Consider the following 17324-nt stretch of genomic DNA (forward strand, 5'->3'; position numbering starts at 1 on the left):
CTTCAATCATGGAGAAAAATGAACAAATCCAGATAATATCGTGACCTGTCAAAATGTATAATGAAGTATATAGAATCTCAGAAATGACAGTACAGAAGCAGACCGTTCACCCAGCGCATCTGTGCTGGTGCTTGGTCTTCAACTAGGGTTGACTACTCTAATCCCATTTCCCTGTACTTTCGTCATATCCTTTTATCTTCTTTCTTTTCAAATACTTATCCAATTCTCTTTTAAATTATGTTATAGTTTATGCTTCAATGACCACTCGTGATAAACCATTTTATCGTCTAATAGCCCTCTGTGTGAAAAAAAAATAACTTCTTCTAACTTCCTCCTTTGTTCTTCTAATGATAACCCTGAGCCCTTGACCCCCTGCTACTGATTCACAAACCCTTGGAAACAATCTTTCGCTACTTACTGTCTCAAAATTTTGAAAACCTCCATTAGATCTCTCCTTAATCTTCTCCGTTCCAGTGAAAAAGAAACCATTTTTTGAGCCTTTCTTTAAAGTTATAACCCCTCACTCTTGGTATCATTCTATTGATATTCACTGTACGATTTCTATGAATCTAATAACATTCCTATAATGGGGTGCCCACAGCTACATACAATCCTCTGACTTTGGCCTGATCAATACCTTGTACAAATTCAACATCACTTCCTTTCTTTTGTATTCAATTCCCCTATGTATAAAACCAAGAAGCCCCTTTCCTTTTTAGGTCATTTTCTACCTGCGCTCTCACCTTCAAAGAGATATGTATCTGTACCCCAGATATAATGGCAGCTCGCTCCTACATGACTTAGTGGGTAAAGGCACAGTCCAGCTTACTACTGAGCCATATAGACCAGGACAGTTCCAGGTTCAATCCACAGTCTGTTCTGAGTTAGCCAGTCTCCACTGGGATGGCCAGTGTTCCCACCTCTGATTGCTATTCAGTGGCCCCCGGTGGAACGAGCGTGGGCGTTGGGTAAGGATGGGATGAGATGGGTGATCAACTGGACTATCAACAGTCACTGTCGTTAATCACACATAAAGAATAGCCATTTGGGTGAGGTATCACATCATGATGGCACCCGTGGAACTTGAACCCAGCCTGAGTCAGTGTCTTTCATAGAGAAGGCAGCAATCTTTTTTTAAAAAATGATGGCAGCCAAATGATTACAACAGAATTTTAGTTGCATCAAGTTTGTTCATAGTGGAGCTGTGCAATAAGATAACCTCCTGTACTTTTACTTGTTTTCTAAAACAAAAGTAAGAAAAATATTATCATAAAATGGCATCAAAGGAGTTGATTGTGAAAAAGTGATGTTGATGATTAATTTTATCAGAATTAATCTGGAGTAGTGCCGACTGTACTTGAACTCAGTGACTAGACTTTGAAATGTTATCCAGGTATTTGGAGTTCTGCTTAATTGAAAACAATGTGCTGACGCAGGTACATAAAGGGACAGTGGGCTCATTCTTTGGAATTTCAGTTCTGGAATTTTCTCTCTGCAGTGTTTCTCAGCCTTTCCAAGGTGATTATCTGGAAATCAGTAAGAATCCCAAATACCAGAAGCTGAATGGTGCTGTGGAAGAGAAGATCATGTTGGCAGATGTTGTGAACAAAATTAACCGAGCCAATGGCAAGGTAAGAGGAAGTACGGTTCGTAGTGTTTTCGTGAGTCTAGAATTTCCTCGGTGCTCCCGCTCCGCCACCATAATCTTAGCGGAAGTGCGGCAGAAACCCTGCTAACATAAACGTAAACTCTGCAGCTAAGAGGAAACCCCGGGCAATAGTCTTCATTCTCTGACCCCACAATTTATACCAGTAAAACAGGTTGCCTGGTGACCCAGTGAGTAAATGCAGCATGAGATTCAGTACTGCTTGATATGGAGCAGTAAGGCCCCATGTTCAACCCTGATTCATGCTAAATTAGCTGACCTCACCCGTGCTCCTGCTGAGGTTAGCATCGTTGATCTCAGCATCCCCAGGTTACAGGAGAGAAAAATAAGATCGGGTTCCTGCACCTGCTAAGTGAACATTGACCCCTGTTAAAGGTGTGTGGATGTGGAGTGCGGACAGAGTGGGGCTCAGATGTAAAGTCGCCAGAGGTAAAGTTGAATAGCATGTCAATGCTCATTGTCCACGTTCAGATATAAAAATGGCCACTTGGGTGACATACTGAAGGGCTGTCACCACCTTCCGGAGAAGGGGAAAACGAGTGAACTTTTACTTTTATTACATTTTTGATCATTTAATTTTTTGGATGGAATGTCTTGTTACTTGACACTCAGCTGCAGGCAGTAAATATTTTACTGGAAGAATAAGATACACCTACCAGTTGTGCCCCAAGCAAAGGTGATTAGCCATTATTCCACCTCCAATTTATAATCTTGAAAGTGGCCACTAAGCATGAAGGAGCTTTAAGGTTACTTATTTTCTGCTGAGTGGACAGGATTGTCAGTAATGTACAAATCAAGACACTTGGAAACCATCCAGTTGCCTGTTAAAATACAGGGTCATCTATGCCTAGAGGAAACTCCGGCCTCAGCAAGAACAGCTAATACGGTTGGTCGTAAGTGACTGTTAAATCTGCAGCAACATTAGTTTGAAAATCATAATAAGCTTGAAAAAGGTATAAATAAAATGGTAACTCATTCCTGCTGGTGCAGCTCTGACCTGTTGTGAGCCTATTTCTAATGACCATTGTTCTTGCTTAATGTAGGGAGCCCCTAGGATCTTCCTATTAACCAAAAGCAACTTCATCATTGCTGATCTAAAATCAGGCCAGATCAAATCCACCATTCCCGTGATTGACATCACCAGTGTATCTGTTAGCAAACAAGCAGATGGACTCTTCGCTGTACACCTCAAAGAGGTAAGTATTCCATAGACAAGACGTTAAATGTTCTTTTGTAGAAGACAGAAATGAGTAAAATAACAGCTGCAATGTCTCAGTGATTTGAATAAGTATCTTGTTATTTGCTATTTTGTAAGGCTGACAGAGTTAACAGGAGGAGTAATTGCTCACAATCTTTACTTTGTCCTCAGCAACATAGACTTGATTGTCTCAGCTATAGTTGGTTGAGAAATTACTGTGAAACTCTTAATTTAAGCTAATTTTATAAATTTTAGCAATCTGTTTGGAATAATAAACTTAAAATCCAGTTAAAACATTAGAAAGGCACAACATTTAAATCCCATAAAGTATTTAAGAACATAAGAAATAGGAGCAGGAGTAGGCCATACGGTCCCTTGCACCTGCTCTGCCATTCACTAAGATCATGGCTGATCTTCTACCTCATCTCCATTTTCCTGCCCTATCCCCATATCCCTTGATTCCTTCAGTGTCCAAAAATCTATCGATTTCTTGAACATATTCAACGACTGAGCATCCACAGCCCTCTGGAGTAGAGAATTCCAAAGATTCACAACCCTCTGAGTGAAGAAATTTTTTCCTCATCTCGGTCCTAAATGGCCGACCCCTTATCTTGAGACTATGACCTTTTGTTCTAGCCTCTCACCATCTACCCTGTCAAGCCCTCTTAGAATTTTATACATTTCAATGAGATCACCTCTCATTCTTCTAAATTCCAGAGAATATAGGCCCATTCTACTCAATCTCTTCTCATAGGACAACCCTTTCATCCCAGGAATCAATCTAGTGAACCTTTATTGCACCCCCTCTAAGGCAAGTATATTTTTCCTTAGGTAAGGAGACCAAAACTGTACATAGTACTCCAGGTGCGGTCTCACCAGAGCCCTATATAATTGCAGCAAGACTTCCTTATTCTTATACTTCAACCCCCTTGCAATAAAGGTTAATATACCATTTGCCTTCCTAATGCTTGCTGTACCTACATGTTAACTTTCTGTAATTCGTGTACATGGACACCTAAGTTCCTCTGACTACCAACATATCTTAGTCGTTCACCTTTTAAGAAATATTCTGCTTTTCTATTCTTCCTACCAAAGTGAATAACCTCACATTTCCCCATATTATACTCCATCTGCCACCTTCTCGCCCACTCACTTAAACTGTCTAAATCTCTTTGCGTCCTCCTCACTGCTTACCTTCCCACCTAGCTTTGTATCATCAGCAAACTTATTACATTACACTTGGTCCCTCACCTAAGTCATTGCTATAGATTGTAAATAGCTGAGGCCCAAGCACTGATCCTTGCGGCACCCCACTAGTTACAACCTGCCAACCCAAAAATGACCCATTTATTCCTACTCTCTGCTTTCTGTCCGTTAACCAATCCTCAATTCCTGCTAATATATTACCCCCAGTCCCATGAGCCCTAATCTTGTGTAACAACCTCTTATGTGGCACCTTATCGATTGCCTTTTGAAAATTCAAATATACTACATCCACTGGTTCCCCCTTATCTACCTTGCTAGTTACACCCTCAAAAACTCTAATAATCGAACTCAATTTCCCTTTCATAAAACCGTGTTGGCTGTGCCTAATCATATTATGATTTTCTAAGTGCCTTGTTACCACTGTTCATAATAAATGATCATCCTATATAACATTCTATGTAAAGGGAGGATAAGAATGCCACTAAATCCTTATTTGGAAGAGTACTAAGTGGTGTAATTCTTTTATTTTATTCCACTCCTTTTCAAATGAACTGTGTGAAGCTCTCTATTAAATATGCACCATTTGAACTCTAAGAATAATGATACAGACCAGAAAGGTCCTGGGTTTTGATCTCTGATCTGCACTGGAATAGCTGGTCTCCCCTGAGGTGCTGTAGGGAACACTACAATTGCCTGATCACTATTAAGTGACCCCTGCTGGAAGTGCAGATGTTTGGATCTTGAGTGAGGTCAGGATCCAGTTTGCTTGTGATGCTACTCATGCTTAAATAGCATACCAATATTTGAAATTTAGGTTCACTGACGAAAGGCCAATTGGTCAATGTACCAGAGGGGTTCTACTCCAAATACAGTCACTATCCTCGGAAGAAAATTGAAGAAGAAATTGCCCCATTTACCACATGGACATGAGGTATAGATGCATTTTACTACCAGACTGTAGAGTAGGAAAATTACCTGGTGGTAACATTGAAGTAATCTCTCTGGGACAGAAATGCTTAAACAGAAAATCAGAACACTGAAGTACTGAAACAGAGAAAATAATAGAAACTTTGAGGCAACGAAAACTCCGGGCCTGGATAGTACCCACTGAATAACTGACAGCAAGGATAATTGATAGCTTGTTAGTTCTGAACCACTTTCTAGCTGCTGACTAAGGAACGATTCATACCTCAGTTTGTAGAAAGAACAAATTCAAGCTCCACTTACATTGAAGCATCACTGATATCAATTCCCTTATGGGAGGGAACATGCTGAATTTTGATTGGGAAAATAACAATCAAGAGTTTTAGGGGATTGCATTGTTTGGGTTACAACTGAGAGCAATACACAAACTTCTAACTGCGATGAAGAGCAAGTTGTGCATTTCCTGAGCACTGGTACTTCCTTTGTTGGCAGGGTGTGTTAGCTGAGGTAATTGATTTATTTGTGAAGACAAACAGCAATTATACCTGGTAACAATGTTAATGTAAAGTAGGTTCTTTTAAGGCTTTGCATCTGCAGTGGATGTAATATATTTGGATTTTCAAAAGGCATTCGATAAGGTGCCACATAAAAGATTGTTACGCAAGATGGGGTTGGGGGTAATATATTAGCATGGATAGAGGATTGGTTAACGGACAGAAAACAGAGAGTAGAGACAAATGGGTCATTTTCAGGTTGACAGATTGTAACTAGTGGGGTCCCGCAAGGCTCAGTGCTTGGACCTCAGCTATTTACAATCTATATTAATGACTTGGATGAAGGCACTGAATGTAATGTAAGAAAGTTTGCTGACGATACAAAGTTCGGTGGGAAAGTAAGCTGTGAGGAGGACACAAAGAGTATGCAAAGGGATATAGACAGGTTAAGTGAGTGGGCAAGAAGGTGGCAGATGGAGTATAATGTGGGGAAATGTGAGGTTGTTCACATATGAGGCCTTGTCCAGTAGAGATGCCACCTGGCTGGTTTTCCTTTGGCCCAGCCAGATTTTTGAAATTTACTTTTTAAAAAATATTTTATGTGGTGAAGTCTTCAATATTAAAGAAGTAGCCAATGTATTGCCAGCTAAAATTGACAATTTCAAAAATCTGCTTAGGCTAGTGGAAAACCCTGCCAGGTGGCAACACTATTCCCAAATTAATTTACAAAGAACCCCCAAACTCGTCTGATTAGTTAGTGACTTAAGTCACTGGTGTGGTATGAAGATATTCGGACCAAGAAGCTCTCTGGTTCTAGCTCTTGAGCTGCGTTAGCTGCTTTCGGTTGACCTCAGCTGGTCTAGGATTTCTGCCATTTATTGCTAACCAGACCATTGCTCCTAACTGGAAGGAAGGAAAACTTGCATTTATATAGCGCCTTTCATGACCTCAGGACATCCCAAAGCGCTTTACAGCCAATGAAGGTCTTTTGAAGTCTAGTCACTGTTGTGATGGAGGAAACGTGGCAGCCAATTTGTACACAGCAAGCTCCCACAAACAACTGTGAAATAAATGACCAGATCATCTGTTTTGGTGATGCTGGTTGAGGGATAAATGTTGGCCAGGACACTAGGAGAATTCCCCTACTCTTTGAATAGTGTCACGGGATCTTTTTCACCCAGCTGAGGGGGCAACCAAGGCTCATATGTATGGACATCAGTTGAGGACAGGATCAGGCTTAGCTCAGATGCTCCCCCCAGTTTGATAAGGTGTGATCACTGGCTATCCAGGCTCTGCCATGAAGATTAATCACATGGATGAAGTACTAATCAGTACCTGTGAAGCCACATCCCAGCATGAGTCAGCACCTTTAGAGAAGGAGATAAAATTACAGAAAACATGCAGGTAAAAACCAGGATACAAAAAAAATGTTCACATTTCTCTCTCGTCCTCAGAAGTAATTAACGGGAGGTTCCCTATTGTTAGGTTAAACTGTTACAGGATATAACTTTAACCTCAAATCGTCTTTAACAAGAATGTGTTAGTTCTGCCATCCGTTCTGGGAACTTGATAAAGGCATCTCAGAGACTTTGCTATTGAGTAGGGTTCAAGACCTCAGTATGATGGTGTAATTCTAAAGCCAACTATCAAAAAGTCCCTTGGCATAAAAAGCTGCTGACTGAATGTGAACATTAGTACACCATTAACCTTTCATTGTTGAGTTCTGGTGGGTGTGAAGTTATTACTGAATACTGCTTTTGTCTGGCACTTTAACTTTTCTCTCTGAATTCTCTCTGAATTGCACTCATTTAGTTTGCAAAGTGCTGCATAATTATGAAATGTTCTTTAAACAAAAAGAAGCAATGCAAACAGAAATTCAGGTCAATGCTATCCAGGGTGAAGTTTGTTCAATTTAAGTTTTGTAAACAATTTTACAACACCAAGTTATAGTCCAACAATTTTATTTTAAAATTCACAAGCTTTCGGAGGCTTCCTCCTTCCTCAGGTGAATTTAAGTTTGTGCTAGTTAAAGGTTAAAGTAGAACATGAGCCCCCAATTTAAAAATACAGCAAAATAGGTACAACTTGTCTGAAAGATGTCGGTAGTATCATTTAGGTTTGTTGACTTGTGCAGAATGGAAATCCAGCAGATTTAATAAATATAGTTTAGCTTTACTGTGGCCTTGTTCCAGGTAATATGTACACGTCTTTATTTACCAGCATCCTGTTACAGCCCATGAATCAGAGCATTGTTCCAAATTTGTCTTCTACATACGATCAAATTATAAACCAGTTTAATGTTCAAAATTGTATTCGTCCAGGACTTGTTGGCATCAAAACATCCATGTCCTTGAATTCTCCAGGACTTTCCACTTTACTGGAAATCTGATGTAAGGTTGGCGGGTTATGCTTTGATGTTGTCAAATTTTCTTGGGCCAGCTTTATTTGAATAATTTTCACGAGCTTCCGGGTAGGATTCCTGCTTGTCTCGAGAAACCATCTCATGGGTCGAAGGAAAATCACTTCTGCAACCCTAGGGCTGCTGAATAATATATTTTATTTTCCATTTTAAAATAACCTGATTGATTACACTATATTGGGGGGGGGGGTACATTTTATAACCTCCTCTACCTGCCATAGCAACACAGTGTACACTGGCGTTCCCAGCATGCAGTTCTGCTATGGAATTATTGACGGGAAACAAGCCACATGGTTTTCCTGTTGTGAACATGTCAGTGGCTGTGGGGCAAAGGTGGAACAGCTCCCCACCTGTTGGAGTTAGGCCAGGAAACTGGTGTAACCCCAACAGAAAGTCTGCCCTGTTGTTTCAGTTTTGTAAGCCCTGATTTTAACCCCCACATGCCTGACTAGAATTGGCGGGAGGGGGGGCGGTGGTTAAAATAGCAGCAGCTACTTTATTTCTGCATTTGTGCTGCACTTTTGCTGGCCACGATTTTTACTTTTGGGTTACGGGAGGCGTGTGAGACCCTTGCCACAGACAGGCGAGGGTCTCACAAGTATTTGGGGTCCGATTACATCATTCGGACCCTTACACGATTTTAACCTTAAGCTGCCTGAGTCACAGCCAGTGCCTGGGAAAGCTGCCGCAAATTGGATCCAAGGCCAGAAGGGGCCCAGATAGGTGACATTTAAATTTTTTTATGGTTTCCTTATGGACCAGGAGGAGCAGGAGCGCCCGTCCGGGAACCACATGGAATCCTTTGGTCTTCCCTTTTCCTTCCCGCGGCCTGATGCTGCACGTTTCTCTGTTCCCACCCGCCAGCCATCGCGTTATTCCTGCCAGCTTTGAGTGGGAGTCCAATTCAAAAAATGAAAATAAGGCTTGGGTGTTAAAATGGCCCGAGCCTTGCACTGTGTGAGCCTCCAAGCATCTCGCTCGCGCCGATCCCCCTACGTCGCATTCACGAGTTAAAATCGGGGCTGTAATGTTGGAGTCCCATGTTTGTTACTAGATGCTCTCATTGAGTTATGGTTGTATGTGAGCTCCTTCTAGTGACAGAAAACGATACTGCAGTACTAAAAGTTGTTACTCTTCCCACTTTATATTAATATTTTATATAAATGGTGAGTTTTTAAAAAATTAAAGTGCAGTAAGGTGAAGAATGGAACAATTTCAGGGTTGAAAGTAACAGTGTTCTGGCCCAAGTCTGGAGTTCAGGGCCTGGTGATGATGAAATGCTACATCATGCACTACATGCAGGAACACTAATTCCACCATTCTCTTTATCACAGGGTTCCACAGCTGCTGCTAAAGGCGATTTTCTATTCAACAGCGACCGCTTAATTGAGATTATTACCAAGCTTTATCGCACAATATTCTTCAAAACCAACCAGAAGATAAATGTTGAGATAAACAATGAGTAAGTTCTGATTTAAAAGAAAAAGGGAAAAACATGAATGTTGTAAATCTGTTGAAAATGCTGGAAATGTGCACAAAGTTGCTCAGGACTCGAGGGTGAAAGGAAGGTTAACTCTTCGGGGACCACCCTTCGTCAGAACTTGTGTTCAGTTCTGGGCACCGTACCTCAGGAATGATTTTTGGCCTAAGAGGGGGTGTGACGCAGATTCACCAGAATGATACCGGGGCCAAAAGATTTAAATTATGAGGACAGATTGCATAGACTCGGCTTGTATTCCCTTGAGTATAGAAGATTAAGGGGTGATCTAATTGAGGTGTTTAAGATGATGAATGGAGTTGATCGGGTAGATAGAGAGAAACTATTTCCTCTGGTGGGGAGTCCAGAACAATGGGGCATAACCTTAAAATTAGAGCTAGGCTGTTCAGGGGTGATGTCAGGAAGCACTTCTTCACACAAAGGGTAGTGGAAATTTGGAACACTCTTCCCCCAAAATGCTGTTGAGGCTAGGTCAATTGAAAATTTCAAAACTGAGATTGATAGATTTTTGTCAGCCAAGGGCATTAAGAGTTCCGGAACCAAGGCGGAGTAATTGGAGTTAAGATATAGATCAGCCATGATCTAATTGAATGGCAGAACAGGCTTGAGGGGCTGAAAGGCCTACTCCTGTTCCTATGTTCCGAACTGAAGGATCATACCCAACACATTAACCAGTCGTTCCCCTTTAAGTAAGTAAGCTCTGCATGCTTAAAAGTAACAAGTGCCCTGCATATAAGACTCCAGAAAGAAAGGAATTGGAAACCGTACATCTGAACTGGGAATGCCTCTCCTTTTTGAAAGATGACATGCAAATAAGTTTTGACTTCATTTTATGCTTTGTGAGTTGAAGGATGGAATTTTCCCCATGATCAGTGATCCAGAAAAGCTATTGGTAGCAGTTGTTTGACTTTCCACTTGCTGGTAATGGTAGAAGTTCCTGCTGGTAATGGTAGAAGTTCCTGTTGGTAATGGTAGAAGTTTCTACTGCTAGGCTCCTTCCCCCCACCGCCCCCCCCCCCCTTTTCTCTAATGGTACGGAACTGCCACTAGAGCTTGGGGAAAAGGAAGAGGCACTACTCAATTTTTATTGCTGGTCAGTCCTGGCAGTTCATTTCCGGCAACATTTTAGTCACCATTCTTGTAACCCATTGACCAGCAGGAACCTAGTCTTATCTCTGCTGCCACTTAAAATGTGATCTCAGTTGGATAAAGCAGAATGACTGCCATCAATTTAACCCCTTAATAGGATAGGATCCCAGATGAACATGGTTTAAAAACATTTTTGTAAAACAGTACATGTTTTTTTTAAAATAAACAACTTACTGCATTAACAGGAATTAACATCTTAAGTTAGATTTTCAGAGTCCCTGCCCATGACAAAGTACCTGGCTTGCTGTGAAGGGGGATGTAAAATTGTGGGTGCATAGCCCCTCACAATTCTGGCAGAAGTCCCCTTGATGGATATTGTAATATTTTAATGTTATCAATTCTATCCACTAAAAGAACAAGTTTGGTTGGTTGGGGGAGGGGTGGTTAGTGGCCATTGACATCATTATTGGGAAATCCAGTACCACTCACTGTTACTACCAGTAAAGTTGAGTTTTGTGATGAGAGCATAGTTAAGAGGGAGGGGTGGAAGAGTTTACTTGCAACTTTTATTAAAAGCTTTAGAAATAAAAATGTATAATTAAAGTAAATTGAATGTAAGCCGGAATGTGGCAAGTGGAAAAGCCAGTCTGTTAGGCATGGTTTAGTGATTGTCCAAGGAATATGATGAAGGTACTTGCATTCTTTCACAGCTAGGCTTATGGTCTCAGAGTAGGCCAAATGTGAACACTTGCAGCTATTTTTCTGCAGTTCACACGAGTATGCCATTTGAGTGGCAGTTGACTTGTATCCAGTATAGAAACCTTTCGAGACCATGTTTAATTATTTACCCATTGATAATTCAGTACAATAATGGAACATTTATAGTAAATGGTCACTCAGATGTAAGCACGTTTTGGGAGACTATAAATGGTATGGGGAGCCTAAAAAGGATGCCAAAAAGTCATTGATAAAATCCTGCCCATGTGTTTATACTGTTTTTACACTGTTGTTACCTCAAAGTCTGTCTGTTCCTGGGAGGACTAGTATGGAGGTGATCTTACCTAATATCACTCAGTTTGGACACTAGAAGGCATGTTAGAGCAGCCCAGGGTGACTTGCTTTTTTCCTCCTCATCTTCCCTGTGAGGAAGTATCTGGCCTCTGATCTGTGCTTCTCCCTGTTGGTGTGGCCAAGCTTGGAAGTTGCTATGCAGGAATCAGGAGGGTGAGCCCATATCCTCCTCCACCATCTTTTAGGCAGTATATTTCATTGCTTTGTTGGTCAAGAGGTGGACTGTTATAAGGGCCACTTTTGCGATTTCCTAAACTGATTGAGCATACTATAATTGCTGTATATTTCACGGAGCACTTGGCATTTCACTTTGTGCCCTTGCTACACACTGCCACTGACTGTTCTATATTGTTCCTATCACTTACCTTTTAAATATTACTGGTTTTGGACATGCTGGACACATTGACCTTTACATTAAACATTTAAGAGGTTGAGGGGTATGTGACTAAGATCAAATCAGCTAGTCACCGAGAAAAGCTTTTACGCAGATGATCGTGGTTAATGGGGTGATGAATGCATTGTAATGCTAACTTTGTTAATGCAGGTTGAGGCATTGGGGTTTTCACTGGCTGAGGTACTAAATGAGTACATTGCATTTGCCTTTACCAAGGAAGAAGATGCTGTCAAAGTCACAGTAAAATAGGAGGTTCTAGAAAGGCTGGCTGTACTTAAAGTAGATAAGTCACCTGGTCCAAATGGGATGCATCCTAAGTTGCTGAGGGATGTAAGGGTGGAAATTGCAGAGGTGCTGGCCATAATCTTCCAATCCTCTTTAGATATGGAGGTGGTGCCAGAGGACTGGAGAATTGCAAATGTTACACCCTTGTTCAAAAAAGGGTGTAAGGATAAACCCGGCAACTACAGGTCAGTCAGTTTAACCTTGTGGTGGGGAAGCGTTTAGAAATGATAATCCTGGACAAAATTAATAGTCACTTGGACAAGTGTGGAATAATAAAGGAAAGCCAGCATGGATTTGCTAAAGGCAAATCATGTTTAACTAACTTGAGTAAGTTTTTTGATGAGGTAACCGAGAGGGTTGATGAGGGCAATGCGGTTGATGTTGCATATATGGACTTTCAAAAGGCTTTTGATAAAGTGCCACATAATAGGCTTGTCAGCAAAATTGAAGCTGATGGAATAAAAGGGGCAATGGCAGCATGGAAATGAAATTGGCTAAGTGACAGGAAACAGAGAGTAGTGGTGAACGTTGTTTTTTGGATTGGAGGAAGGTATACAGTGGTGTTCCCCAGGGGTCGGTACTAGGACCACTACTTTTCTTGATATATATTAATGACTTGGACTTGAGCGTACAGGGCACAATTTCAAAATTTGCACATGACACAAAACCACAAAACTTGGAAGTGTAGAAAGCGGTGAGGAGGATAGTAATAGACTTCAAGAGGACATAGACAGGCTGGTGGAATGGGCGGACACGTGGCAGATGAAATTTAACGCAGAGAATGTGAAGTGATATATTTTGGTCGGAAGAACGAGGAGAGGCAATATAAACTAAAGGGTGGAATTCTAAAGGGAGTGCAGGAACAGAGAGACCTGGGGGTATGTGTGCTCAAATCTTTTGAAGGTGGCAGGACAGATTGAGAAAGCGGTTAAAAAAGCATACAGGATCCTGGGCTTTATAAATAGAGGCATAGAGTACAAAAGCAAAGAAGTTATGTTGAACCTTTAGAAAACACTGGTTCGGCCACAGCTGGAGTATTGTGTCCAATTCTGGGCACCGCACTTTAGAAAGGATGTGAAGGCCTTAGAGAGGGTGCAGAAAAAGTTTACTAGCATGGTTACAGGGACGAGGGACTTCAGTTACATGGATAGACTGCAGAAGCTGGGGTTGTTCTCGTTAGAGCAGAGAAGGTTGAGAGGAGATTTGGTAGAGGTGTTCAAAATCATGAAGGGTTTAGATAAAGTAAATGAAGAGAAACTGTTCTTATTGGTGGAAGGGTCGAGAACCAGAGACACAGATTTAACGTGATTGGCAAAAGAACCAAAGGCAACATGAGGAAAACCTTTATTACACAGGGAGTAGTTATGATCTGGAATGTGCTGCCTGAAAGGGTGGTAGAAGCAGATTCAGTTGTGGCTTTCAAAAAGGAATTGGGTAAATACTTGAAGGGAAATAACTTGCAGGGCTACGGGGAAAGAGCGGGGGAATGGGACTAACTGGATTGCTCTTACAAAGAGCCGGCACGGGCTCGATGGGCCGAATGGCCTCCTTTGCTGTAACCATTCTATGATTCTACGATTATCAACAAGGGTAGAGGTGCTGTAATTCTTAATTGTGACCTCACTCTTGTGAAAATACAGTTATTATTCCTAGGACAACAGGAATGCAATTAATTTTTAAAAAAATGTGCAGTGGGAGGGGGTCTCTGTGCTTCATATGTACAGATCCATTTGAAAAAACTTGCATGTTGGGCCCTACCTGTTTGAACTGAAGTAGCGTTAAGATTTTGAATTAACACACATGATGATCAGCAAGAAATGGACTTCTCACGTTTTTATTAGACGGTAATAAGCGCTTTGCTTTGTTTTTTAGGTTTCTGGTTCAGTTCAATCAGGATAAAGTCTGTGTGAAGTTTATTCAGGGGGTGCAGAAAAATGGCAACCTCCCTGCATGCAAGAGGAAAAATAATCGTCTCCTGGAAGTCTCGGTTCCTTAACCATTACAGTTTCCTTTGATTCTGGGACAATTTCTTACTGCACATATGGTTATATATTCTTTCTGTTAAGTTTCTTCTCCTGAAGCTGTGACTGGCCGATAACACGTGTGTATTGTAAAGGTGAAGTCAATTTATTCTCTCATCCCAAGAGTGGCACTCAAAACAGTTAAGAAGCCAGCAATGAGTTCCTTTCACAAATCTCAGGGTGGTATCTCCCCCATCACTTAGTGCGTGAATGTACTGCCCGATGTGGTATTGAGCTGTACAGACCAGGAAGGTTCCACATTCGATCGCTGAGCTAGCTGATCTCAGCCTTGGGCCAGCAGTAGAACACTACAATTGGGCACATGGGACGTCTGGTGAACTCTCACAACCAAGGGACACGCATAACAAATGGGTGAGGTATCGGAGGGCTGAGGTTCCACTCCTGTGGAATTACCTGTGCATGAGTCAGCACCTTCAGGAGAAAAGGGAGGGGAGGGGGAGGGGGTTGTTGGTAAATTTCGGGGTGGGAAAGGATTAAGGGACTTTTAAGTGTGAAACAGGTTTTGGGGTTTTAACCAGATTCATGAACTGGACCTAAGCTGGATGCCTAGGTGTGTGAACAGTATAGTCTCAGCTTTCTGCAAGGCAGAAGCTAACTCTATATGGGGAAAAACAACTGAAGTTTTAAAAAATTTTAGCAAAGTAAGATGCCGCTGGCAATTATATTAATACATTGTAAGTTTGCATATTAGAAGCTGTCACTTGGTTATGGGGATCAACCTTTCAAAGATCAGACAATCCCGAACTGTGTACAGGAAAACTGCTTGTTTTGAAAAGAAATTATACATTGTATGTATTGTACAACAAAAAAAACACAGGTTTTAAAGCATTTTGTAAAGGTTATTTATGTTGAATTTCTGGGAGAGTTCCTCGGTACAGACCGCCTGTATAGAAAGCTGTAATGCAACTGACAGGCCAATATAACTTTTGCTATGTTGCTATGATTTATAGAATTTACACTACACATCTCTAAAAACAATAACAGAATGAATTGCAATTCAATGGTTCTTCACTAAGAAATGTTTGAGGTGTTGAGATGTAAATACATTTAAGTTGATATTGTGGTCATTGTCTGATGTTTCATTGTGACGTTATGCTGTAATGTTATAATCGTATTTTTGTATTTAATACCTCTTTCAAACTCATCATGCCTGCAGAATTTGTGTATCAGATTACAGTCAAAACCGGAGTTAACACAGCTGATTTATTAACCTTTTATAAATCTGTTAAATTCATTTGTCTGTGGCGTTTTCTATTGCATGCCGCAAAGTGTGAGTACCAAAAATGCTGAACATGTATGGGTTCGGTTAGTGGCCTGATCACAAAGCTCTAGTGTATTTAAGTGAAGGGTGACTGTCATGAGTTAGGAATTATTGGGTTTGCGTTGTGAGTAATTCCACATGCACATGAAACTAAAATGAATGAATGGGGTTTTGCACTGAGTTGCACATGCAGAACACAGTGTGACAACATTAAAAGGGCATTGCCTTCATGGGAAAAAATGTTTCAAAAATTGTTTTTTCTGCAACTCCTCCACAAAGAAGAGTTATCTGTAATAATGAAATATTGTGCAAGTGATGCCGTGCTGTATTTCAATGAGGTGAGGTGATTTTATTTTGTGTATTTATCTATTATATATCCATTATAATTTATTTATTCCCAATGGTTATCCAGTGAGTTTGGTATTGGTGTCAAAGACAATTCAGAGAGTTCAGAGAATAGGTCAGAAGGGAGGTGATGCAGCTTTATTTGTCAGAAATAATCTGCCTGCAGTGGCAAGAGATATTAGCACATCAGCAGTAACTGAAGCTGTTTGGATTCAATTATAAAACTTGTAAAGAACCTTAGTTAGACCACACTTGGAGTACTGTGCACAGTTCTGGTATTCATATTATAGAAAGGATATAGAGGCATTGGAGAGGGTGCAAAAAAGATTTACAAGGATGATACGAGAACTGAGAAGATATATTTATCAGGAAAGGCTGAACAGGCCAGGGCTCTTTTCTCTAGAAAAGAGAAGGCTGAGGGGTGACCTGATAGAGTTCTTTAAGATTATGAAGGGGTTTGATAGGGTAGACGTAGAGAAAATGTTTCCATTTGTGGGAGAGTCCAAAACTAGAAATCATAAATATAAATTAGTCACTAATAAATCCAGTAGGAAATTCAGGAGAAACTTCTTTACCATAGAATGGTAAGAATGTAAAACGTGCTATCACAAGGAATAGTTGAGGCAAATGCATAGATGCATTTAAGGGGAAGTTAGATAAACACATGAGGGAGAAAGGAATAGAAGGATATGCTGATAGGGTTCGATGAATTAGGGTGGGAGGAGGCTAATGTGGAGCATAAATGCCGGCCTAGACCAGTTGGGCCAAATCGCCTGTTTCTGTGCTGTAGTTTCGATATAATTAGACCAAGCCAATGGCCCCAAGTTTATGATTGGCACCTGTTATAGCCCTCCAGTACAGGCATCCCTAGCTGATGAGGAACTTTGTTCACAAATTGCTACGGCTTCTAGCTTAGACCAAATTTGCATTATGGGAGACTTCAACTTTCCTTGTATTAAATGGTCTGATGGTGAACCATCTAGTGCAGTGGAGAGAGTAGCTGAGACTTTTGTGGACACCATAAATGATTGTTTCCTTACAGAGCATGTTGGTGAGGCAACGAGGGATAAACAAATTCTAGATCTGTTTTTTAGCAGTGACCCTAGTGCAGAATCAGACCTCCACATGGGTAGACACCTGGCCAGCTCTGATCATAATATAATTAGGTTTAATCTTATTGGCCAATCTAAAGCTGGTCCCAGATTTTAAGAGGGGTGACTTTACAAAACTGTCTGAAGATCTGGCAAAAGTTGACTGGGCAACCTGACCAGGGAAAAACAATCAAGTACTGAGGATAAATGGGTGCTATTTAAAACCACTCTCAAACAGAATGAAGCCTTACCCAATGGTTAAAAGAAGGGCACATGGTAAAGCAAAACCATTATGCTTGACAGAGAATGAACAGAGGCAAATTCAATCGAAGTAGGTGGTT

At 41.0% G+C, this 17324-nt stretch overlaps 1 protein-coding gene across 4 annotated transcripts in view; it reads left to right on the plus strand.

Annotated features, from left to right (window-relative positions):
• myo1b (myosin IB) overlaps positions 1-15520 on the plus strand; it is a 240566-nt gene extending 225046 nt beyond the window's left edge. For all 4 annotated transcript variants that reach the window (XM_067987755.1, XM_067987757.1, XM_067987756.1 and 1 more), the window contains 4 exons: positions 1499-1631; positions 2710-2862; positions 9242-9369; positions 14117-15520. In XM_067987755.1, coding sequence (XP_067843856.1) covers positions 1499-1631; positions 2710-2862; positions 9242-9369; positions 14117-14240 — 538 coding nt within the window. In that variant the 3' untranslated portion in view covers positions 14241-15520. The remainder of the gene's footprint in view (positions 1-1498; positions 1632-2709; positions 2863-9241; positions 9370-14116) is intronic.
• The last annotated feature ends 1804 nt before the right edge of the window (positions 15521-17324 follow it).

The sequence above is a fragment of the Heptranchias perlo genome, chromosome 7, assembly GCF_035084215.1.
Source record: "Heptranchias perlo isolate sHepPer1 chromosome 7, sHepPer1.hap1, whole genome shotgun sequence".
In the NCBI taxonomy this organism is placed as follows: domain Eukaryota; kingdom Metazoa; phylum Chordata; class Chondrichthyes; order Hexanchiformes; family Hexanchidae; genus Heptranchias; species Heptranchias perlo.